At 40.7% G+C, this 26,808-nt stretch overlaps 1 protein-coding gene across 1 annotated transcript in view; it reads right to left on the reverse strand.

Annotated features, from left to right (window-relative positions):
- Positions 1 to 496: 496 nt before the first annotated feature.
- pdss2 (prenyl (decaprenyl) diphosphate synthase, subunit 2) overlaps positions 497 to 26,808 on the reverse strand; it is a 31,865-nt gene continuing 5,553 nt past the window's right edge. Inside the window, exons 2-8 of the mRNA XM_061062836.1 lie at positions 23,442 to 23,576; positions 15,819 to 16,017; positions 8,421 to 8,495; positions 7,141 to 7,314; positions 4,341 to 4,472; positions 3,039 to 3,074; positions 497 to 952 (exon numbers count right to left, since the gene is read on the reverse strand). Coding sequence (XP_060918819.1) covers positions 797 to 952; positions 3,039 to 3,074; positions 4,341 to 4,472; positions 7,141 to 7,314; positions 8,421 to 8,495; positions 15,819 to 16,017; positions 23,442 to 23,576 — 907 coding nt within the window. The 3' untranslated portion in view covers positions 497 to 796. The remainder of the gene's footprint in view (positions 953 to 3,038; positions 3,075 to 4,340; positions 4,473 to 7,140; positions 7,315 to 8,420; positions 8,496 to 15,818; positions 16,018 to 23,441; positions 23,577 to 26,808) is intronic.

Genomic DNA, 26,808 nt, shown 5'->3' on the forward strand with positions numbered 1-26,808 from the left:
CTCCTGAGCCCAGCCGCCTCCCCTATGTGGAGAGGAAGCTGCGCCAAACACCACAAAAAAAACATCATTTTGCAGCTGTGCTTATCAGCGGGGGTGCATACGTGGTATAACAAGACTTTGAGACATTTTCACAACTGGTTTTAGAGCTGCTCTTCAATTTGGCAGACATCCACTACATCCGGCAGCTACGATTTCAGCGCCATCTGAGGTGTGCAGTAACGAGCAGGGTGAACCTGGGTGATTCTAAAAAATGAAATTTAGTTAGAATAAGTGCTGCTTGGTGCATCATTTGCACTTCATGGCACATTTTCCAGATGACAATAACAATTCCTCAGAACATCTTAAATTACGTTCTGCCTGGTATGTGCCTTTGCTGATAAGCGAGGTAACAATAAAGTGCCAGGATTTAAAATGCAGCTTTGGGGTGATATTTTCTCCACACAGGAGAGGAAGGGGACGAGTTAGAGCCAACACAACACATGACATGCTGCAGTAATGTGTTTTTGATTTTTTTTAATGATAACCATTTATAGATTGAGTCATTTAATTTCTTAAATTATAATCAAAACATTGCAGAGCAGTTTCTTCAGACGTAAGTCAGCACCTGGCTCAGAAGAAGTTCATTTGTCCCCAAAGTGTCGTGTGTTCACTGGATCTCATCCTGCAGCCTCTGCAGACACACACACCGGGTTTTTAGAAGAAGGAGTGTGTGTGTGTGTGTGTGTGTGTGTGTGTGTGTGTGTGTGTGTGTGTGTGTGTGTGTGTGTGTGTGTGTGTGTGTATGTGTGAGTCCAGGTCAGAATTTGGTGATGGCGGAGGCGATGTTCTCCAAGGCAGATCTAGCCTCGGAGGAGGGGAAAGCCTGGATGGCCTCTAGAGCCCTGTTGCCATGGTAACAGCATAAGTCCACCGCTGTGCTGATGCCTTTCTCCGACTTAACTGCTGCCAAAAGCTGTCGGAGAGATGAAAAACACACGTTAAGTTTGCCATGTTTGTGTCACTCCATCCAGCTGTCAACTCAACAAACTGTGAGGAGCCAGAGGAAGTTACTTTTAAGTACCAATAAAAACGGGATGTAAGTTGTTTCTTTCTGTGACAGAAAACCAAGTTTGCATGCAAACCCTGGTACCAGCAAGAGGCAGATTACTACATTTATCTGGAAGGGAAAATTCAGGCTCATCAATCTGAGTTGAATTAAAAAAAAAAAAAAAAAAAAAGCTTTTCCTTTCTTTGACAATGAGAAAATGCTCTCCCTCTGTCCGACTATCCTGGTCCATCCGGTCGTGGGAGTATGCCGTTCACCAAGGCATCTGCAGTCTTTAAAATGTCAGCATTTCATCTTACATCATGACTGATTAAAGTTACTGATATGAAACCCAAAAATATTTTTCATTTTTAGATCCCATTCAACAGAACAATTTGATCATTTGAAGAACATGCATGTTGCTGTGACTTATCTCATACAGTGTACGATTACTATGACAGGAAGTTGAAAATATCACATTAAATCAGCCCTAAACAACAGCTTAACATAACAGACAAAAAGTGAATGTGGGTGTCTTCTGCTGGTGTGTTGGGACATCTTTTTGCTGAGGGCGTTTTACCTCATAAATTCTGGAGGTGGAAAGCCCCGCAGGCCTTTCTTCTCTAAAGAAACTGCGAGTGTCGAGCTTAGCATCAACCAGGCCGCTTTTTCAATTTAAAAAAAAAGAGATTCATATTCACCCTCATTTCACCCCATCTTATTTGTTTATCCTATAAAATGTATTGTTCCCTCAACTTTTCTTTCTACATGCATATCCAGCTTTATTTCAGCTTCAATCTCCATCTTCTGAATCGGTTTCCTTCAATATTCAGGTTCAGCATATCAGACTTAGAGAGTACTCTAGCTGTGGCATTTCAAAACAAAATCAAATGTATTTTAACCTTTTTTCTTCAATAAAATTCAAACAGTAGTATTGTATTTACAGCTGAATTAGCAGTAGTATCTCCAGAATATAAAATATTGACTTAATCATGGTGAAATAACTTTCTCTTTTTATTGTTTACTTTTTTTTAATGTTTATTTGAAAATGCCTTTTTATTTTTTGTGTTATTAAGGCTTTTCCCCCGATGACCTTTCATAATAATTTCACTTTTACCATTCAGCGTCCCTCCTTAGATGTATCGCCCACGGTACTCCCAGCAACTGCTAAGCTAGCGATGTAGCTAGCTTATGTTGTCCTGACAACCAAAGGGAATTTTTTAATATTTTTTTCTGTGAACTCTTGAACTTTATTTTGATGCTCAGTGCTAAACCAAGCTAACACGCCTAGCCAGCTAACTTCAAAAGAAGCTTTAATATGTAGCATTGTTAGCCAAAAATGATCAAGTTTAACTTTTTAACTTTGACTCTTATTTGCTGTCACTTTTGATAAGGTGGGAGTGTACAGAAGTACAGTGGTATGGATGCCAATTTCATGTTTCTGAAAACTTAGAGCAGTTTACAACTCTTCAGCTCAAGGTCTTTGTTTTCCTCTCTGAATGTTTTTTATCCCTCGCTCTCTCCTATCTCATCTTTCCTCATCGTGTCCCCTCATCTGTCCTTTCCTTCAAACTTCTCCCCATGTCCCCTTCTCGTCAGGTCTGCTGAAGGAGATTCTCTCACAATGTCTCAGAGCCTCAGTGTCTCCTCCACAAATAGGCCTCTGTAACTTATCCTTCCTGCTCTGGTTTCAGACTGGGCCAGATAACCCCCCAACACCATCAGACCCCTACTCTGTAGCTCCAGTCTCTTCTTGCACCCCTATCTGCCCCCCTCTTCTCTCACTCATTGACTTTGGAAAGCTCATCTCTCAACTTTGATATAGGTTACAGTGGAAAGACATCCTGTTTCTCTCCATGGCTTCATCAGATATTGTGCCGGTGAGGAAACAGGTGAATTTGAAAAGATAAGACAAAGAGAAGTGACGCTTTTTACAAACTTGTGTCAGAATTTTGGATAATAACTACACAGCTCACAGGAGGGGAAGATTAAGTATTCAAAGAAGTGAGCTTACCTTTGAGTAGTCCAGTTGGTTTCTCTGTGTTTGTACCTTGCAGAGATTAGAGAAAAGAGAGTAAGTTATCAAAGTTTCCCTGGTTTCTGAAAACACTGTGGACAGTTTTTCTTTTTATTCTCAAAGGAAGAATTTAATGAAATTACAGAACTTGAAATAATTGAAGTAGAAATCATTTGATTTGTGAAGTCAAGAACTCCTTAAAACACATGTTTAAACCCTGCTGCTCCAGGACTTTCCCTCAGCATAAATGGGTAAAATAATGGAGAAAAGCCAAAAGTTCAAGTGAATAAAGAGGTACATAAAAAAAGTAGTTTTTTAGGGAAACTATGCATTCACACAAAAATACATAAATACATATTTTCCACATTTCAAGGTCAAAATATCTACTAAATAAATGTAATGAAATCGTTCGGTTGAGGCACTCTCATAATTGAACTATCTTCCAACCAGGAGTCTCAGAGCCTTGTTAGCTGCTGTTTGGAGGCACAGAGGTGTATTCACATCAATGCTGGACACATACTCCCAACGATATTTAGTACATCCTGATGTTTATCAGATATAATGTTAACCTACTACAGGCTAATATTTGTACTAGGCATTGGAATGATGACAATATCTGACTTTCTTTTTGATTATGGCGCTAAAGAAAAGGTGAGCGAATTACTAATGTGATCACAGTTTTTTTTAAAAAGAAGAAATTAACATCAAGAGCTTTTACAAATTCCATAAAGATCAATCAAAAACAAATATGTTAACCTCATAATGGCTCAGTCAGTAGGTTTCATTCCCTTGAGACAATGAATGGTTGCACCAAAGTTCATCTAATTGAATCCAATCATTATCAAAAAATGTCAGTCTGGACCAAAGTTAATGATATATCACTAGAAAACACTTTGGTAGGCAATTCACTATAGAACCGATTTTTGTTATACTCGTTGAAATTCTCTTTTGATCTCAAAAGGAATCAAGAAATTAAAAAAAACATGGGGCTCTATGTCTGGCATAAGCCTGCGATGAGTCTTAAATAATTTCTTTCAAATCATTGTGGGTCTCCTTAACAAGCTTACCCTAGCCAGCTAGTTTCAGCATTCTGGGTGGAATCTTTCATACCCAAGCTAATTTTGTTTCTGCTCTCCAAAGTTGCTTATCCCAGTTTTTTGGAAAACCTGTGATACTTCACCTCAGGACATTTCAGCTGAGAGATATATTCATTGAATGATAAAAAAAACCCCACCTATACCTGAAAAAATCTATTCCAAAAAAAAGAAGCCTGTAGATGTTTGTATAGTCCATTTGTACCTGCTGCAGCTGCTGATGCCATCTCTCCTGGCCAACGATCTGACGGTGGAAAACCACGGGGGCGGCACTCAAACTGAACGTCACAGGCTCCCCCACGCTGTTCTTCACAAAGGGCTGCAGGTCAGAGTTCAGCTACAGAAAGGAGAGTGTCACTCAGACATCAAACAGGCAGAGGTTTTACTGTGGTACCAATTAAGACAAAGCCAGGGATAAAAAAACAAGGGGTGAACAGGTGTCCATTACCCACACTCTGAGTGACCTTGTTAATGAGCAGACTGACGAACACTTAATGACAGAGCTAGCCTGATGAGGATACTTCTCCTTCAAAGACCTCATTCCTTTCCTCCCATGCTGAGATTCCCTGTAGCTGCAGAGGCCTGCAGACAGGAAGCTACAGGGATCCACAACAGGAGAGGACATACTGACACAGCACTGTGATGTAATGGGACCATTATGAATGACTTTTAGAGGAGCTCCAATAACATTCAGCTTCAGAACCTGAATGAAAAAAAGATTTAACACCCACATTGTGAGGAAAATTTACTTTTTATACTGATATGATTTTCTCATGGTCGAATAATATGATACTTAAAGGGATACTTCACCCGTTGAAACATGAATCTGTATTGACATTGGGTCATATATGTAGTAGAATTGTGAAATACATTTTGAAGTTGGTGCCTTCTTGGCCGAGAAAAGGCAGAAAGTGTCTTTTTGGCTCATGAAAGACACCAAATCCCAGAATGCACAGCACCGCAGGTCACTCCCACTAAGGTCCTCTAGTTACAGAAATATTTACTTCAACACATACGGCCGTTTCCTCAACTGATTCAGAGATTTCTTCCAGAATTGATCTTGTAAATTCCTGTCAGAAAACAGACTCTATGTCTGTGTCCATAGACAAACAGTGAGAGCACCAACACTACCAGTCCGCCCCAGCTCGAGCCGGCCCCGGCTCCTCGTCCTCACCGCCGCCGACAGGCAGGCCTTATGTCTCGGCTGCTGAGCTGGCAGCGGCCGGCGGGCGGCCAATAATATAGCAGCGAGACGGCTGCTGCCGACAGGCCGGACTTGTTTCTTGGCTGCTGTGGCCAGTGGCGGCCCCGGCAGCAGCCAAGACCCAAGACCGGCCTGTCGGCAGCAGCCGTCTCGCCGCTATATTTATATTTTTTTTGCCATTATCAGCTTTCTCCATAGAGCCTGTTAGCATAGCTTCCAAGCAATATGGGGGACGTTAAGTTTTGATTCTGGGAGTGAGTTCCCACCCACTGATCTGTGATTGGTCTGTAGCTTCAGTGGTTGAAAATATGAGGAACTAGCGTTGTAGTTTCACCCCGCTAACCACAACAGCTCCTTTTCAGACTCAGAGATACAAAGATTTCTCATCTTAGGGGAAAATGAGGGCGGGATGCACGACCATTCAAAAATACTACCAGGTTTGTAATGATACAAAGATTAATGCAAATGAGTGAAGTATCCCTTTAAATCAAATGTGAATCAGGATAACAAAAGGACTGATCCATCTTGAAAGGAATTTATTCAATTAAAAATGTAGTTTCTTAATCCTATTTTTTAAATTTAGGTTAGGTGTGAAGTGTTTGACTAAAAATAAAAATAAAACAATAACAATTTAATAGCATGCTATCAAACCAGACAGAAGATGGAAGAGAAAAAAGTCAAATGGACAATGTATGGCGGTCAGGAGGGACAAGTTGTAGAAGGGAGGAAGACTTACAAATGTATTAAAGGAAAGAGTGCTACTTTTTGATCCAGTAGATGTCGCCCTTGAGCACCAGAATTAAACCAAAACAAACTGCTGTTGGGCTAAAACTCCCCCATACTGAAGCCTCCGCTCTCCTCCAGAGACACACCTCCAACCCCCCTCCTCTCGCATTCACACGAGGGAGTCAAGCACAAGCAGCTGACAAAAATGCCCTTTGCTTGAGTTGCAACTGCCTGTGTTCTGCATTGTACTGTTAGCATGCTAAAGTTAGCACACCTTAGTTAGCTCGTAGCTTCACATTGCATGCAAATTTACACAAAATGAGCGTGATCTAAAAAGGCTTGCATGACATCCAAATAAGCAGTGAGTATATTATCATTCTTTTCTCTAGTCCTTGACTAAAACAGCTTTATACGGAGGGAGAGGAGCCGGCCGTCCCGTCCTGAGACAGTCATGACTCAGAGAGACATTTACAGAGGATATACTTGATTTCTGCTATATTTATGTGTTAAATGTCACAAATTCTTTCTTTAAAGCCCCAAAATAGCCATGGCAAAACATCTAGATCACCATGAGTCAATATGGTGTTTTTGTTCAAGGAGAGGTGTTTTTTGTTGCGTGGAGAGAGAGAGAGAGAGACAGTGTTACAGTGGATCATGCAAAGATTGTTGCATCACTGGTTGGTTAAAGCTTTAATGTTGATATCCTTGCTAGTTTCTTCTAGCCCATTTATACAGTACATTTATTTCAATCAGCCTTAACACTATTTAGTGAGCCCTGACATCATGCAGGTCATGTTTCAGTACCATGAAACATTGATTTAAATGTTGCTTTCTCTCTGATGAGTGTACAGAAGAAAGTGACATCACAAGTTTTCAATAAAGCTCGTCCACTTCAACCCAAGAGAAAAAAGTGATGGAACATGTTCTCAAGTGAAATAATCAAAACATTAACAACTCTGACAGGATGATTTATGGTGATTTTATACCCCCACACTTGACTGAATAAAGCCGAACAAAAGTTGTGGACTTGTATTTACTGATTGGCTGTGTGTGACGATGGTCAGCTCACACTTACTTTGTGGCCCAGCGACAGGTGCTTTCCGTACTTGTAGGCCAGTCTTTGGGACTCCTTGTCGTGTTGGGCGAGCTCCATCGCAGCTTGACAGCTCTTGGCCAGCAGGGCCCCATGGGACAGGAACGTCTGCTCCTCCCAGGACGCCACGTCCACACCGACACTGAGACTTTTCTCCTGTTGTGTGCACAAGAGGCAGAGACGCTTCAAAAGCAGAAACTTTAACCTTTTCTTTAGTGAACATTAAAACTTAACATCTCTGAACTGATGTGCTATACATATTCTTGGAATTTGTTTAAAAAAAACCCCCAAAAAACCCAATATATTACAATTGAGTTAAACTTTGATAATAAAAAAGAAAATAAACACAAAACTGAGATTTATCTGGTGACACTGACTGAACATTTCTGTTAATAAATGAACTGCACTGTGACTGTTGTCAAGTTGAATTCACAGCTAGAAAAACATTTCTGACTTTATAAATGCAATGTCAAATGAAGCCAGGTCTTTTTTATTCTTGTGTACATTTATATTTATAAATATATTTATTTATGTTTATATCTCCGGGATACTGTTAAGACATAACAAACTATTTAAAAGAGTTTTAACTTTGACAATGAATGCACGCTCGACTTGTGATGTATTTTCTGTAGTTTACCTTTATTGTTGTTATCTTTATGATTTGTGTGTAATGTTGCAATGTCTGTTAGTCTGTCCTTACTGTACTGTTCTTTCTGTTTTTTAACTATTGTACAGTGTCTTTGAGTTTTTGAAAAGCGCTTAGAAATAAATAATATATAATATATAAATAATAATAATTATTATTATTTAAAGAAAAGGTGAGCGAATTACTAATGTCATCACAGTTTTTTAAAAAAAGAAGAAATTAACATCAAGAGCTTTTACAAATTCCATAAAGATCAATCAAAAACAAATATGTTAACCTCAATAAATAAATAATAATTATTATTATTTTATCCCCGGGATACCGTTAAGACATAACAAACTATTTAAAAAGAGTTTTAACTTTGACAATGAATGCATGCTCCAGAGCAGAAGCAGACATCACACTTGACATTTACTCTTAACTACTTCAGAGTGATGATTACAGGGACTTGACTAAATGGTTACTGATTATTTTACTCTACAGGACTTTAAGCTGTAAATAAGGAAAGTGCTTGAGAACTAGGATTCATCATCACATGACGACAATCTAGCTGTTAATCCCAGACACTAACTGGGTAGCCAGTTAGACAGCAGAGTGGAAAAAAAACAAGTTTTACCTCCGGATTACTGGAATTCTCGTAGTAGATTCCTTGAACCAAATCCCCAATGGCACTAGAAATCAGTTCAACAACCTGCAAACAGAGAGAAAGATAACGTGAGATATGGGTTAAAATTCCATTATGAGAGAGAGAGACGAGGCTCGATGAGTTTGATCTGCAGTCATCATGTCGTTGTATCGATAACCTACTCGCTCATTATAAATCAATCTGCCTAAAATGTAGATGTAAATGAGGTTGATCAAAACTGACACACTCCTCGGTTCACCTGTGACATTTGTAATTAAAAACCATAATTTCCCCCCCCTGATTGAAGCACTAGCTAACAGCTCTCTCATGTGAACAGCTGGTTCAGTGAATAAATCGGAGGTGAGATGAAGGGTCGGGAACACAGGTGAACTGCTGTAAACTCAGCTGCTCATTACGGGGCTGTAGGGACGCGCCTGTTGATTTAATAAAAACAGATGAAGGCTGCAGAATACTTTGAGTTTCTAGAGGAGTCCAGCTGATGAGAGACTGTCTGTCCGGTCTGACCGGCTGAAACAGAGCTACAAGGCAGATGGTGAGAAGAATAATTAAGACTGTGTCCAGAGAGCGGAGAGGGGTTAACAAGGTTTAGGAGTGATGATCCCACTTCAGGGTCCTTCATAGTCTCCTTTTACACCACTAAATTGAATATTTGTTTCACTCAGTGCCTTTGGGCATGGCAGCCTCGTATCCTTATTCTGTTGATACTCAAAATATTGATCGATTGGGGGGGTTTATGTAATACTGGCATGAAATAGTTTAAGATCTAAACTATGAAAATATGTAAATGAGCAAGATAAACGTCTCCTTTAAAGGCTTCACAGAGGTAAAAATGTGCAACTTTTAGGAATCTATCATAAGGCAATTTTTCTTTAAAGCAACTACAACAAAAAACAGGAACAAATGGTCTAGACTGCCTTGATGATGCTTCAGTCAGTTTTTCTTCTAAAGGCTGCAGTTGCCCAATTCCTCTTACAGGGGGCATGCATGACTACGTTTCAGCCTACAGTAACACTCCTCGCCCCTTATCCACCACTTGCTTAGAGGAGGCCTTTTTCTATTGATTATTTTAGTTCTGCTTTGATGAATGAGTAAAAAGTGGTTCTCTCTGTCCTCCATTCACTGCATGAGAACTGTGTGGACGAGCGTGCAAAGGGGCAATGCCTGTACAGTTCAGATGAATGAGGTTAAATTTAGAGCTCCTTCAGCTCATCCCAGACATCCTTGGTTCATCAGGAAAGTCTGGTGACGCTGTCCTGCTCCGTCAGCCTCGCAGTGCCCTTTGGGTAACTGAATCCACCGGGGGAAAATATTGAGGAAACCCGAGCCGCGCCCACAGACCTGGAAGGACAATGTGCCTACAGTATTACCAGATGTGGTGTCTCTGCCTGCCTTGGGAAGTGGGGGCCAGTGGGGGTCTTTTTTAGGAAAGTATCAGATAAGCCCTCCCCCTGCCCCCCCCTTACTCCATTCCCAAATCCAGCCAGATCGTGTTTTGCCGACAGGTCTGCGAGGGGGGGGAGAAACCGGAGCCTCATGGTGAGATTATTTTACAGTTTATACAAGTAGCAGCATAGGTTTCTTCTCAAGGCCACGACACATTATCTCCACCGCTCTGAGTGTCTTTAAGAAAAAAAATATGTTTTATGAGGAAAACTTCGAAAGCTTTGCCATCCTGTGTTTATGAAAATAGATGAGCAAAAACAAGCTCTAAGAAGGAAAGAAGAGCCAATCAACAAACAGAAAGTATTAGCACGGTTCAGACCCTGAGGGGACTTTAAAATTGCAACAACTTCATTTTTTTTTTTTTACTTCTTTAAGAGCTCCACTTGAATGCATGATCATCATCAGGAGTTATCTTTACACTAAGGAAGAGTGGGTTTGAAATAAGGGGGTATTTATGAGAGAGCAGCGTCTAATGAGTTATCTTTTCCATTGAATCGTAGGAAATCAAGGACTTGTCCCAGACTATTCTCTACAGGAGAAGAGAAAAGTTTTGGTTTCATGTGATGTCCTAGAAGTCTTGACATGTTTGGTCAGGCTCTATGTGCTCGCAGGAAAACTGTCTGTGTGAGTCGAGGCATAACTTGTTGTTTTAAATGCATTCCTGGAAGTCATCAGATCAAACTATTGATCACTTTCTATTGGTTGATATCTGCATATCTGTTCATAAATTACTCCTCCCAAATTCAACTTGACTCCTGCTTAACAACTTGCTTCTGGTACTGTAAATAACCAGAGGAAGGAAGAGGAAGTCCTGGCCTGGATGTCTGATATCATTATCAGAACATCTACATATGGGAACACCATAATCACCAAAATAACGGCCCCAAGAAGTGAACCAGGTGTCACATGTTTAAGGCCTCTGATTTTTACACAAAACTAATGAAAGTCTCCTGATGTTTTCCTGAGATTTCTGTGTGAAGTGGAGTGAGCGGATGAGGCTGATCTCGTTTACATCATGCTACCAGTGTGATCTACATTCATGTCATGAAACTGCGTCATACGCTTTTTCCCCCCACTTGTTTGTTGATACTGAATACATCTCATCACACGTCACCAGAGTGTCAGACTCTGTCCCTTCGTCTGCCAAATCGGATTTCCTCATCATCTTTTTCACGCCACGTCCTGCCTCCAGAGACCCTGCCTGCCTCCCCTCAGACAGGGAACACTTCACGCTGTGAGGGACACGTGTGAATAATCCACTCAGGAAGATTTCAGGGGTAGACTGTCCTGAAATCTTCTAGAATATTCAGGATGTGTGAGCACAGCTTGTTGGACCTAAACTAAAGAGTAGAAGTGAGGATATCTCAGAGTTTGAGTTTTGATCTTTCTGTCTCTTTTTGAGTTTCATAACAAAGTGACGGATACAGAAGAAAACAACAGGAAATATCTTTACAGTTCTCAGCCAAATGAAGTTTTAATTCCAATGCTAGATTATATATTCACTTTCATGCCCCCCTGTCATAACTCTGGGCCCCCTCCTAGGGTCCAAGGGCCCCACTTTGGGAATCACAAGTCTAACCAATCCTTCAGTTTTACTGAACCTGATCTTTATGAATAGTTAATCCCCTCCATGTTTAGCACATAGAGACAAATGTTAACATTTAGTGAATCTCTACAGACTGACACACTCATGGTCACACTCATGTTTGTGTTTAATTAAATAACACTTGCATGACCCCAATTTGTCTCTTAGTACTTAAAGTAAAGTAGACAATTTATTCAAGCAGTATTTGTATATACTTAACGGTACATGAATCAAGTTAGTGTTGTGACACAAAGAAAAAAGAAAAATCTGTTGTTTGAGGCTATAACAGCCTGTGAGAAGAAGTCCATCTATCATTTCATTTGGACCAAATAAAATTTGGATTCCCGGCCTGTCTATAAACCTACCTACCTCTCCGAGCGCTCACACTTTGTTTGTGCATTAATTGAAAACTGGAAGCTCCAGAAAGTGGGAAAAGTTGACCTTGACTTTTGGTTGATTCGTTTACAGGAAAGTAATTCATGCAGAACAATCTCTTTTTTGATCATCTTTAAAAAACATATTTTAGGTAAAAAAAAAACGTGTTAAAAAGCTGCACCTGAGAAAAAATTTGATTAACCTTCTTCTCTGGTGCGGTAGTCAGGAACAAGAAAAAGGGACAGCAGAGAAAAACTCACACACAGAGAACAAAAACAGTCACATGCAGGAGTCTTGTTTGAGGTTATTCTTATCAGAACTTCAGAACAGACAAATGTTATTGTTGCAGACTTTTAAATCCATCTTGGATTTTCTTCAGTGCAAATTTTTTTGTTGTTGTTGACATATTTAGATTGGGTTTTACAAAAAACAGGAGTTAGAATTAGAAGTGTTTTGGTCCAACTCTTTCCACCAGTTTACAAACTTTGGTCAAAACAAACTCCCCTCTTTCTCAGCTCGATGACCTCATTATTCATGTTTTTCAGTAATCTAATTTCCATCTTGTTCATTAATGAGTAAAGGACAGCTTTAGAAAAACACAGCTGAATATGAGCCCACTCTGGTTTGCCCTTGGTTTACTTTGTTTTGCTAACCTTTTCAAACATGAGAAACTGATGAATATCGAACGTCCATCTCCTTAACATACTAAAAACTTCCTTTGGTGTATTTCCTCTGGTTGCTCAGATTACATGTACACTTGCTTTATTTGGAACATTTCTCTGCGGTACTTCACTGCCTGAGTGTGATCAGTATTTTTCTAAACTTTGCAGTAACCCTCGACAAGATAGAACAAAGTTAATGGTACTCCAAAATCTGGCTGAACAATATTGGAGAGAAGTGACAAGGTGATATCTTTTCCTTCTGTGATATGGAAAGATAAAAGAAGGTATTCCAAACAAATGCAGAAAGTTTCTACAGGCTTAGATATGGCGATTAAAACCTGAATCTGACAATCATAATTTAATTATTTTGAATTTTAAAGGTCCAATATGTAAGATATCAACTGAATGAAATGATAAAGTGAGCTTACTATATGATCAGACATTAAGGAAACATGCTATGTTGAAGTGCTGGCTTCTCTGACAACAATGCAGCAGTCAGTATGTCCTCCTTCTAACTTTAGATTCCAGTGTGGAATGTTTTTTTGTTTTGTTTTGAGTAGGTGGCATTCCCACACAGCTGTTTTGGACGCTCCTCGGTTTGCCAGGCAGACGGCAAACCAACAGGTGTTGCAGCGATGGAAGCGGGCAAGAGAACTGGTTCAGATAAAACTGATTTTACCCGTCAGAAAAGAGCCTTTGAATTTGGACTGCAGTACACATTATAAACCCTAGGTGTCAGAGTTACATATAACCCCTATACTCTATTTTTTATTATATATATGAGGGGAAACTGAGAAACAGGATACTATTTGTTGATGTTGTGATAATTGTATGAAGTGTGATAGACTAATACTAAAGAATCCATACTAGCTTTAGCTATAGCTGTTGGCATCGTCTCTTGTTAATAAATCCTCTGAGGGGAGCTGATAGCGAGCTTGAGTTTCATGAAACTGCATGAATATGGTGTTAGAGTGTATACAATGTATGCATGCTGAGTTAGAAATCAGTGCTTGCATACATAGACACATTTTCTTATTTATTGCAATAAATTCAGACCTTTGCGATGTCTTTTCAATTTCCTAGGTAAACTTCACACAAACAGCAGGAGTCATTGTGCAGTGACAGATCTTAATAAAAGCCTTCCTGCACTGTAAAGGAAATACTAGACCTTTAAAATAACTTTAATTTATAATGCAAATGTGTGTACCTTATTACTCCTATCCATGCACCACCATTAATACTGCTTAACATCTAAGAGGGCGTCCCATAGATCCGACATGAACCAGACTGTGTGCTGAACAAGAAGCAGCCAGGAAGGTGATAAGGTCTGGTCCGACTGGCACGGGGGGGCAGAGACGGTTATTTTGATCCACTCAGGCAACCGCATTCTGACGGAGCAACGTGGTGACAGTATCTGTCAGCGGGGGGTTACCAGGATACACAGTAGATATGATCTGTGGTGAACTTACAAGACCACCAACAACCACACACATAAAGATACGAACACACACACACATCAAAAAAGTGAAAACTCAATAAGGATTCCCATGTCTATTGAGCTCTGACCACATTCTCATCCACACATCACAGGCTGAATGCCATCAAACACACCAACGTGTGTGTGTGTGTCTGTGAAGGATGATTTAAATGATCACTGTGAAGGGGGAGAAGGTGGATAATATGTCCTCCAAAAAACACAATCGTCATTATTTTAATGATTGCTTGTATCAAAAAGTACCAAAGCTTTAAAACAACTACAGATCTTCAATCATATTTAAACAAAAGCATACTTTTCAACCGAAATGTTGCAAATGCATTTGTGCAATTTAGACAGTATGCAGAAGTTTGTTTGAAATTTGCAAAGAAATGACCAAAAATAGGAATCTATAGCGTTTGACGTTTACTAGTATAGTTTCTTAGTTTAAAATTCTGGTTTTGGATGACTAACTGGACAAATCTACTACCTGGTGAAATGTCAGGTACCATGAAGTGATTCCAAAGAAAAAAACTCACAGTACCAACTAAAGCCACATGTTCTGACTTGTTACTCTATTCATTCACTTCTGCTTGAGATAGGACACTCAAACACAAGCTGAAAAAAGGATTTAAAGAAGTTAGAATAATAATTTTTTGCTGAATTAATTATTTAAATGGGGATTGAGTCTGAGGCTTTATTTCTGAAGCATCATTTATCAGCCAGCAGTGGTTCATCCACCAGAGAGAGAGAGAGAGAGGTGGAAGAGGAGTGGAAATTGAATGAATAATTGAAAGAAAGAAAGAAAGAAAGAAAGAGAAAATCAGTGTTAGGATGTAGATAAAATCTTACACTGTTATTTTGGATGGTGTTTGGATCCCCTCTGGGGTAAGTTTCAAAAACATGCCTTCAATAACTTACAGACTCGGTGATGTAAAAGAGAACATGCCAATTTAAAAAATAAAAAGTAAAGAGACAAAGCTCAGCGGTACAACTTGTAGGGAGAGAAGTTCAGTTGTTTTGCTTTGCACGGACCAATCAGAAAGAAGTGACGTCTAATCTAGCCGATATGTCTTTGACAGCAGCCTGAGTGTCAGCTGGGGGGGAATAGTCATTACTACTGACAACATCAGAGTTTTATAAATGCTGAGCCAATCTGAAACAAGTGAGGCAATTCAGAGGTCTCATGTCCAGCCAACGTCGTTCATCATTTTGAAAAAATCTACAATTCTACATTTAATTTAGCAGACGCTTTTATCCAAAGCAAAGAACATCAGGAAGTAAGTCAAACACAAGCAAAAATGCAAAATAACAGATTTAAGTGTGACACACAGGTGCTGACAGGCAGTGCACATGAGCCAGAGCACTTTTTTTTAATTTAAGTTAATATATCGTCATTAACAACATTGACAGTTGTCTGGAGACAGATGTTCTCTGATCAGCATCAAAACCATCCTAAATATCGTCATCGTTATCATCATTGTCAATAAGTGCGCAGGTGTTCATAAAGAGCTGGGTCTTTAGCTTTTACTTAAAGATGCAAAGGGACTCTACAGATCGAATGGTAGTTCGTTCCACCACCGGAGGGCGACAGAGGAAAGGGGTCTAGCTAAAGAGTTAGGGTCCTGTTGAGAAGGTCGGATCAGACGCCTTTTTTTGGCAGAGTGTAATGGGCGGGAGGGAGAGTAGAAAATAGAAACCATCACACTGATGCATAATGAGCAAACAAAGATTTAAATGAAAATTTGGGAAATTTGGCTCACTTGATGAAAATCTCTTATGTCAGGTCAGATATTCCACAGGGAATGAGTTACTGACAGGCCTGTTACCTTAGTGTTATTCAGCTCGGCAAGTCCCGTACAAGCATTTGCCAGAAGGAAGTCCCCACTCAGGACGGCCATCTTGTTCCCGAACTGCATGTCCTTCAGCGGGCCGTCTGAAACCGTCCACTCCTTCAGATCGACAATCCCGCGATGCACCAGGAAGGCTGTGTGGATCAACTCAGTGATTTCTGCCAAGTTCCTCTGGCTGTGAAACAGGAAGAAGAAAAAAAAGAAAAAGAAATATATTTGAAAATCACAGCTTTTTTTTTTTTGGCAACAGCTTTTAAGAGAGGCGTTCCAGAGGCCTGACAGTTAGAGAGCTTTTTGACAGAACCCTTTTCATTGTCTTTATGCTGCTGAAATATTCAGGTTTGGCCAGTTTGGAGACTCATTCAGAGCAACATGTTCTGCATGCCTACTAGAAGGGAATTGACAAAACAAAACCAAATTGTCGGCGTCATTATAACCCTTTAGCAAAAAGGAAAAGACCTTTAATTAGTTTAAGAAACGGCAGCATTCAGACAGCGGAGCCTTGTCTTTTATTTGATTTGAACATGCAACACTACAGCAAACAAAGCCTGCTGGGATTATCACACTTAATTAAACTGCTAACTGAAACTTCAAGTGACTAGAGAAGGAATAACCATTGATGTTGAAATGATAAAGATCTTTATAAAGCTATAATTTAAAAACAACAACTTCAAGTCAAAATCAGTGCACTCAAAGTAAGATTTGTTAGCTGCTTTCCTCTCAGCGTGTCAGGGGGTCGTGTAAAAGAAGAAATTAAACTTATCATTAGGAAATAACAGCCATTCTTGATTATGAGAGAAAAGACATAAAAGTGGTCTTTGAATAGAGCCTTTCAGCGCAGCCTTAGGGAGGATATAATCAAATGTTGATTCAGCCATTGGTTGGGGATAATTAGGCCCCTCTCCATATGGAAGCAGCTCGCCACGCTGCGACAGGAGGGATCCATCCAGACGGGGATGGGTGCGCTGATAGCCACTTATGACCTTCTTTCAGCCGCTTTGAGAACCTGATGAGCCAGTCGTCTGCCTTGCGCTCCAACCACACACACACACACACACACACACACACACACACACACACACACAAACACACAGGTCTTGTAGCTAGGTAATTGCCATGTTCGATGTTGGCGTGGAAAAGATGTGATTAAAATTCAATAATGTCATCTATTTCGCCTCTCAATCACACCCATTGTCTGGTTGGCTTCTTTGCTCGCTGACGCAGAGCAACAACACGGGCGACCCGAATGGTGGTTAATAAGTTCAGGAGTTTAAATAAAAAGACATTAACAGATTGACACTTGTGTGTGTGCTCAAGGTGCCTCGGAGTGATGGATACGCGTGACAAAGTTTCAAGAGGAGAACTCATTGTTCCAAGACGACGAGGAAGACGAGAAAGAGAGGAGGCTGATTGGACGTCATGAATGCTATTTTAGATTTAAAGCCAAGTCCAATGTCGGCCTGCTGGGGATCGTCTGAAACAAATGTCAAGAAAAAAAAAATCAGCAATAAAACATAATTTGCTCATTCATATTGGTGTCCAATAAAAAAAAGAAATCAATCAATCGTGGTGGAAACAATGTAACTCCAAGTCAGAAAAGTAAACAGGACCCAGAAGCCATCTCATTGAGCCATGACAATGAGATGAACGCAGTTCTCTTCATGCTCCCATGTGGAAAGATGCACAGACGCACAGACAATGCAATTTAAAGGCGCACGTAATGGCTTCATCAATACATCATTTGTGTACAATGTCTTAAACACTCACGCCTGTTACAATAAAGTTTCTTTGTTGATAACAACTCAAACCTTCGACATTGGCTCTGTTTGTTCTTTACACATAGGGGCGGCTGTGGCTCAGTTGGTAGAGTCGTCGCCTCTCAACCGGAAGGTCGAGGGTTCGATCCCCAACCAAGCAACGTGTCCTTGGCCAAGACACTTAACCCTACATTGCTCCCACTGCTTTGGTGGCGGTGTATGACTGGATTAGTGCTTATTCTCTTATGTACGTCGCTTTGGATAAAAGCGTCTGCCAAGTCAATTGTAACATTTTTAAACATGTTCAAGCTATAGAGGCTTGGGAAATAGTTACATTTTGATCAAATTAAATCAAAATGATAATAATGTACAGTGCCCAAACTAAAATAAGAGAGATAACATGACTTCTTCTACGAAGTCTTTATATGTGATTTTTCACACTAAAATGTAATATAAATCAAGTATATCCTTAGATTGCTAGCATTAGCATTTTAACACAACAATGCAGCGCGAGTTGTTTTGGTTTCATGCTGGTGCTCAAGGGCGACATCTGCTGGATCAAAAAATCACATATGAAACCTTTAACAGCTGAAGTACAATGTACTGGTAGTCACAAAGTCAACGGACAGAAAATTCAAATCTATAAAGACGAAAAAAGGGAATAAAAATGAAACATTGTGATGAAGACAAGAGGTAAAGAAATTAAGCTAAAAATGCCCTGAACAAGTTAAAATCTTCATATGAGCTTTCCTGGTTTTGGGGTTAAATTAAAAACGTAAGATAACAAACAACACAGAGATATTTTCCTCTCTATGAATGAGGGCTTCTTTCTTATCCAAACCAAACATTTGTTTTTTGATTTGGATGAGTAATGCCAGGAGCAGGTAAGGTAGCCTGTTAGCTTTGATCTCACACTGAGTTAAAGAAGACGCAACAGATGTTTTGGCAGATTTTCTGCCTGTTTGACTGTGATATGTGACCGGCTGGTCCTCTCTAATAAAACCAATTCTGTGCCAATCTCAGATTCACAAGCTTGAGCCGCAGGTTTCATACCATGCACAACAGCGTCACAAACAGTAACATGACAGCCACACACAGAAGTGCACAGTGTCCGCTCGCTCTGCCCCTCCCGCTCAAGTTAAATGTACATGCAGTAGTTCTTTTACACCTCTCCTGTTAAATGTCAACATATATGCCATTGTTAGCTGTTTGTATTCAATGTAATGTTAGTACGTTAGCATGTTGGGTTTGATTGTTTTGATTCGGCATCACCATGTAATTTACAACAAGTTATCTTTAAAGGCGATGTGAAAAAAGCTGCTGATGAACTGAGTTCTGAGGAAGGAACAAAAAGAGGCGGGGCAGCCGGCTGGTGTTTATGAAGAGAGGATAGATGTATGGAAGTGTGTGTGTGTGTGTGTGTGTGTGTGTGTGTGTGTGTGTGTGTGTGTGTGTGTGTGTGTGTGTGTGTGTGTGTGTGTGTGTGTGTGTGTGTGTGTGTATAGTGAGGTGGATGGGGGGGGGACTGGAGCAAGGTGAGAAGAGCACCATATAACCTGGTGCAGTTTAGAAGATTTCTGTGTGTGTTAACTTGAATTTTGAAGTTGTAATTGGCCACAGAAATTGAAATCAGTGCATCGTTATCGAAGATAATTATGAATGGCCATGATGGCTTTTAGCGATAAAGCATTGAATATCTATCCTCTGTAATATTGATAAACGATATTGCGATATATTTCCAGGAAAACCAAGAAACTGTTGATTAAAAAAAATAACCTGATAAACATGTTCAAATCTACTAAATCAAGACACTTCATCAAACAAAGATCTTTTGAAATCAAACGTTATCGTAAAGCAGTCCTCGACATCAATCTATCTCAGAGGGGCCTTCACAACAAAATGGTATCAGAGGGATATCTGTGGTATCAAAAATAGCATTTCTTTTGTGTCAAAATGTCTTTGGATGGATCATTTTACCGTCCTTTCTTACACCTGCTGCTCCCAGCTGGGATTCAAAGAGTTAAGGTAATAACTGCATCTAAAAGTACTGAACAATTTCCCAGTGCCAGAAATTAAAAACAAATTAATGGAGCTCCCACACCCACACCCACATCCCAAAAGCTGTGCCTCCAATCTAGCAATCCTGATCAGCAGCAGTGGAGCTTGGGGAGGGAAAAAAAAGGGGGACAAGGGGGCCGGTGTATAAATAGCTTTGGTGCCCAGTTGCATAGCAACCGATGCCATCTCGCCGAGGTGTAACGCCCCTCGCCACGCCCCTTGTCCTGACTGTTCTGTTCCATTTTCCTCCCTCCGCAGTCTGCCTCACCATCAAACACAGCCTTTGCAGATCTGAGTGTGTCCCTGTGTGTGATTTAAAGAGGGGACCTGTCCGTCACAGGGGCCTGCAGGATGTGTTCAAAGACATGGTGTTTCATTTTTCAACAAGGAATTAAGAGATGTGCTGTGTACAAGTTCAATTATGAGTCTGTATGCTTATCTATCTATCTATCTATCTATCTATCCATCTATCTATCCATCATGGTGGTGCTCTGGTGAATCATCAGTGTCAGGCAGCGGAGTGGGAAATGTTTTACAAATGCTGCCTGTCAGAAGGGAGGAGACCATCCCCCGGAGGTTTCAATCACCCCCCCCCCCCCAAACCCCCAAACCCGCTCCACCCTCACTCCCTCCGTCTCTCCATCTCTTCCATCAGAGGTGCTAATGAGCCCAGGAGAGGAGGGGGTATTGCTGAGGGGAGAGACAGAGCGAGCAAGGTAGTGCAAATGAGGTGATCCAAGTCATGCTGTGTGTGCGTGCCTGTGTGTGTGTTTGGGTTTGGACCATCCATCACACATGAGTGAGGGAATGCTACATGTTGGACTCAGTGATCTGGTGTCACAGTGATGTGAACGCCAGGTTGTGACAGGAGGTGAGTGTGTAATGACTCGTCCTGTAGTGACTCACACAACCTGCCGACATGGCTCGGCCCCGCAGCCTGAGGAGGAGCAAGCTCGTGTCTTCCATGGCGCCCGGGTTTACTCCAATTAATTCTAATATTAGGATTGGTTTTGCTCAGACGCGGCTCCACTACACACATATGCCCCGTGCCAGCCAGCAGCAAGAAAGAAAACCTTTCAGGCACCCGGCACACAGCCCTGCCAAACACAGCAGTCACTTCTGGAAACCGCTTGGCACACACCCACATCCCTGTTCAGAGCTGCATGCTGGTAGTTAACACATGTGAGAAAGCCAGAGAGGACCTTGAGGTGCTACCTGAAACCTTCTACCAGCAGAAACTGATGAGTAAAATTAGTCATTTGCATACTAACATGTTAGGATAAATTACACAATAGTTTCAATTTAAATTCAACAATAACACTTCTGCTCGCACGGATGACAAATGAAAGCAGAGGCTGATGGGAATGCCAAATGTAGTGCTACTGTTAAAGGGGAATCCTGGCTGTTCTAAACCTCTTTTATTATTCAACAGACTGCCAGCTAAAGCAACATACTGCAGCGACAGGACAACAGGACATTAGACCCCAAAGTTTGTAAAACCAGTCTCTAGGCTTAAAAATACCAAAACTGCACCTTAAAGTCATGCACCTGAACATGATGTGACCAATGCTATTTTGAGCTTACAATGAGGCAAGATGTAATGAAAGGGGGTCACCAAAGTTCAGTTTACTGTTAAGCTAAATGTTTGCCTATAACCCTTTGGGTACTAGCCAGTCACAGCACATTGAGGGCGGGATCTGTAACGGGGGGAAATTAATGCATCCATCCATTTTTTTTTTAAATATACATATTTCAAACTTTTGGAAAAACCTGCCACTGCCAGGTCTAGAGCTCCCGGCATGTCTTTCTTTAAATGAGCATTTTAAGGAACTTAATGATATTACAGAGCATGAAGAAAAAATTGAAGCACAGAAGAAGAAAAAACAGACAACAAGAAAAATGAACATATAAAAGCTAATTACATAAATCTCAGATACAGAAGCAGCTGTTTCATATCTGATATGTTAAAGGGATGCATTCCTGCTCACAGCATGTCTTAAGTGATGATACATAAACAGTATAAGGTCAAAGTTCATTCAGCCAAATAAGGATAATACTGTCAGGCTGATGTATTTCAGCTGATTGGATGTATACATTTTTGTCTTGTAAAGGACACAAGTCAACACAAGTTCAGGCGGTTAGTTTTTAGTTTCGTTTTTTAGTTTAATCGTTTATTTGAATCAGGGACAGAGTACAAAAAAACCCATTAGTCTCAGAAGAGAAGAGATGCTTTGTACCAGATTTAGCTAGCTAGCTAATTTCCGTCTGTTGTCCCTGGGCAGATGATGGCAAGTTGGTTAAGTAAGTTTAAATTTAATATCTTTATGGCCATTTTTCAGATTAATGCAGCCTCTTTTTTTACAAAAGTACTCGGCAGTTTAAATGCAGATCAGCATCTTGAGAGTGCCCTCAAAGGGGGTATAGAAGGGACCAATAAAAAGCCTTGTTCCCAATTAACAACAATCTTTCTATATAGTCGTACAATCATCCCCTCTTGAAACTATGTCTGTATTTCCCTCCACATTCTTTATTCACAAGATGATGCAGTGCTTCTTTTACAGGAATTGATATGGACAATAACCACAGAGGACAAGATAGAATTACCTGACGCAAAGATTTGATTTCAATATTTATCCTTCAGGAGCCATGTAACAGGGGCACAAATGGAATCGCCTTTCATGGTCTGCTTGCCGTGCACATTTATGGCTCTACAAAGCAATTGTATCCATGTTTACTGCCCAATGTTTTCTCCCAGGCAGCACACACATGAGAATGGAAATATGTGGAAGCCGGAGAGATATGTGTGTGGTTGCAGTTTGGACAGACAGCTGGGGATTTAAATTACCAGCTTGTATATTAAAGACTAAAAGTTGCTTAGTGGATACTAGTGTGGTACAATATGGCCATTATTCCTAGGATGACGCTCTGTGACTGTGATTAAGGTTGGTGGTGGACTCAAGGGGATAATATCTTTGAATACATTGTTTTGCCAATTAGCTCCCTAAATTACCACAAAAGCAATAGCAACCAATTAAACGTGGTGCATAGTTAGACTTTTGGGAATCCCCTTGAAAGGAGAAAGATTCATCTGAGCATCATGCTGATGTTAGGACTCACACCATTTTACCATTTAATCCATGAACTATGTTCAATTTGACCTGAAACACCACAACAGCATTTCCTAAACTCCAGGCAGTGCTTCCTGATACACTACCTGGTGGTTTGGACAACTTAAAGTGGACATATTATCACCCCCCCCCCCCCCCCCCCCCCTTGTGATGTCACAAGTTGAGCAAATTTGAAACAGAGCATTTTTCTCTGTGTTGTAAGACTTATGCAGACCACAAACAAAGGACTGGATGGGTTTATTTCACATGTTGTGGGTCAGTAGACACTCAGGTTACCCAAATATAAGTTTAGAAACACTGCAAGTGGATTTTTCATTATATGTCCCCTTTAAATGGTTTAAAATGGCTTCCAATTATCATTGGATATGGCTACCCAAAGCATCTAAGGGCTAGAGCTGTAAAGTCAAGCAAACTGTCTTGGAAGTGAAAAAGATGTCAGGAAGTGAGATATAACGATCCAAACAAGAGGAAAGCCAGAAGAACTTCCTATTGGACTGCTGCTGCTTTAATGGATATCTAATGGATCCAATCAGTAAACCAGCAGTGCAGTACATGTATTCCCTTACTGCCCATGTTGTGACTCAAAAAACATGAAAAACAATGGAAACAGCTTTCTTGAACACCCAACCTGGGAACAGCTGCTGCAGGTAGTTTACCTGGGGTAGATGCCGCTGACCATGTCCTGAGACAGGAGATCGGAGGCTGCGTGGCTCGGCCCTGCTGCTTTTGACAACAGCAGTACAACCAGTCCTCTCATCTGCAGGTTGTTCTTGCTGTCATAGACAAAGCCCCTGCAAAGAAACAAACACAGCAGATTAAAATACCAATAGAAAAAGATAATCTATTCAACAGTATATTTATGGATGTTCCTACCGGCTAATCTAAAATTCAGTTAAAAGCTAATTTAAAATCAAACTAATCAATTACTTAACACGGCTAAACACGGGATAACGGTGTTAGCTGTGAACCATGTCACATTAGTTTGCCGAGTGTGGCTACAGTTAGTGCTAGCACCGCCAACCTTAGTACCTCCCTGAAGGTTAGAAGTGGTTATTCATCGCTTTATTATACTGGTTTTAAACCAGCCAACATACACATTTACTTTATCTCCATATTCTGTATATGAAGGATCCCTGATGATTAGTCATTTGAACTGCTTCTTTTACACAAACTGTTCAAGGCAAGAAAAAGTAAGAGGCTAACCTAAAACAACCAGAGATGTCAGTGACTTTATGAGAAAACTAGGTCCTATAAGGTCTTACCCTCTGAGCAGTAAGATCTTGTAACAAGACTGTAAACTTTGATTGACTAGAAAGCAAAGTTGCTGCCCTGCTGTTATGTCATACACCAACACAACTTCAGAAGGTCAACACTTTTTTTATTTTTTATATTCAGGTCTAATTACAGATTTTTTCCTCAACTGTTTATAGGTTCTTGTTTAAATGTCACATATATTTTTATCCCTGCACGGGTTATGTACATTTCTTGTATAAATCTATTTTTTAATTGCACAGTTTAAGTTTGTTTCATCTAGAGGTATTCTTTAAATCTTTTTTCAGGTTAATATATATGTATGGGAGGGGAGGGGGGGGCGTCAGTTTTGTGGTTTATTTGTAACAAATGTTTCATGTCATGTACGTCTTTGTAAACTGCTACTGGATGCTTTGAATTTCCCTCAGGATCAATAAAGTATCTATCTATCTATCTTCGTCACCTGTTTCTTTGTGGGATGGGATCTTGCTGTGTACATTCACACACATGGGCAAAATATACAGGTGTTGTTCTATTTGGGGTGTTACAGCAAAGTTGAAATAATTGTGGGCTCACAATTTGGCACTTCAAGGGGAAATTTGGTAAAAAAAAAAAAGAAAAAGGAGAAGAAGGTTGGAATAAAAAATGTATTATTTGAATGGCATTAAAAGATGTTACAAACACTGTTTAAATGGGTGAAGCTTAGTGATTCACATTGACTAATACTATTTAGTTTTTTTCTAAATGTTCCTTATATCTTTGGATTTATTCTTGCAGACCATTTTCTATCTATTGAACAAATGATGAAACAAAACAAGAGAATTGCAACACACTGACACAACGCCATTCTTTTAGAGGATTGTTAACGTGTTCATTGTGCATGGTAAAAGAATACATTACAGGAATATAATTGATCAGTTTTGCTGCAGGACTGTATTTTTCTTTTCAGTTTGGGGGGGTTCAGACCCGCCCCCTTGCCAACAACCTTCTGACAAATTCACAGAGACACACACACACACACACACACACACACACACACACACACTGAGCTGCCTGCATGGTGCACAGATTAAATATCTTTTTACTCTCTCCAGGGAGCGGTTAGACAGAGCACCTCTAATCCTGTCCCTATGGGAGCACTGTGTGCCATGAATCACGCTCTCGTTAGGGGCTCCGAGGCAGACAAGCAGCCACGCCCCCCCTCCGCTCGATGCCCAGACACCGGCTTCACCAGCCCACCGCCAGCCCCGAGTCCCCACCTCCACCTCCCCCCCACCTTCTCTGACCCACCCCTGCACCACAGAGGGAGGTGGAGGAACCCGAGACAGAGAGTGGATGTGGGAGATAAAGCATGAAGAAGAGGGAGGGGTTAGAGAGAGATGGAGGGAATGGAGGCCAGGCAGAAATAAGAATGCAAGAAAAGATTACAGAAGAAATACACCAGTGGTTCACAGTGTTCTGGTGCTGAGAGGAAAATCTATACAAAGCTGAAGTTTTGTTCATTCCCCAAAAAGCTATTAAAAACCTACAGGTGCCACTCCCCCAAAAAAGGTTGTTACCTATAACATAATGAAAGCTCATGAGATTTGTTTGTGGTCACTGTAAAATCGACTAAATCGTAGGAACTAGCCTTCCCTGGTGCACTCATGAACGCTGAAGCATCACCCATTCAACACAAAACGACTAGAGAGGCAAAATGATGAAGCTGCTCTCCTCTTGGGGAGTCCGGGTAAGCTAGTGGCCTGAGGGTGGCAGATGATTAATATTTATGTCACTACCCACACCAGCATACATCAATCAATCACAACCGCCCTCCCGCAAAGGGGTGGGACGAGGATGATGTGGAAAAGGAGAGATAGTGGGTGCTACAGAGTGGCAGAGAGGGAGAGAGAGAGAGAGAGAGAGAGAGAGAGAGAGAGAGAAAGAGAGGGAGAGAGAGAGAGAGAGAAATGAGCTGCTGTCATTTTTAAAGGGTTGTGAACAGGTCACCACACCTTCTGCTCTGCAATTGCAGCGCAGGAATTTGGGGACTTCAGCTGCGGTATGCAGGGGCTGGAATGAATGCATGCAAATGTACGACCGCATGCAACATATTGATCCCTTTTCTGCCTTTTTACCCCTGAAGCAAAAAAGAAAGAATGAATATGCCTGACATGGACATAATAAATGTGATTTATGCATTTGTCCATATGTTTAGAAAAATCAACAAAGAGTTTGTTTCCGAGAAAAGTTTTTTATGGTCTGAGCTTGCCCTTAAAAACTTGCTGCCTGATAAGACATGAAACTGGCTTTCAAGACACTGAGAACATATTTTATTTACATTCTCACTATGAGCAAGTATGCAACACCATTTTCTCAAGTTTATGTTTGACAGTAATGGTTATGTCGCTTTTCAGATTTCTGTGCATTATGCTTTTCTGCGTGCTCTTCCCACTAGATGTAACTAAATATCACAGTCTATGTGACATCACCCATTGGTTTCAGAAGAGGAGTAATGAAGCCCAATAATGGCTGACGGCATATTGGAAGCGCTAGCTTGAGCTAACTTTTGATCAGTCAAGACAAAGAGGTGGAGCGGCGGCCTTTGGCCTCCTGGCTAACAGCTACACGTATCCACCTGTCAGTCAACTCAGCTGATTATGCAAATTCATGAATAACTTTTAGGCTTAAGAATCAAACCGGATTAGTTGTAAAAGTAAGAAATGAGCTATAGATACCATATCTGTTTTTCGAGCCAGGTTTCAAACGTCTGTATTGCTTCTGTAAAGAGCG

Source organism: Labrus mixtus, chromosome 18, assembly GCF_963584025.1.
Source record: "Labrus mixtus chromosome 18, fLabMix1.1, whole genome shotgun sequence".
NCBI classification, from domain to species: domain Eukaryota; kingdom Metazoa; phylum Chordata; class Actinopteri; order Labriformes; family Labridae; genus Labrus; species Labrus mixtus.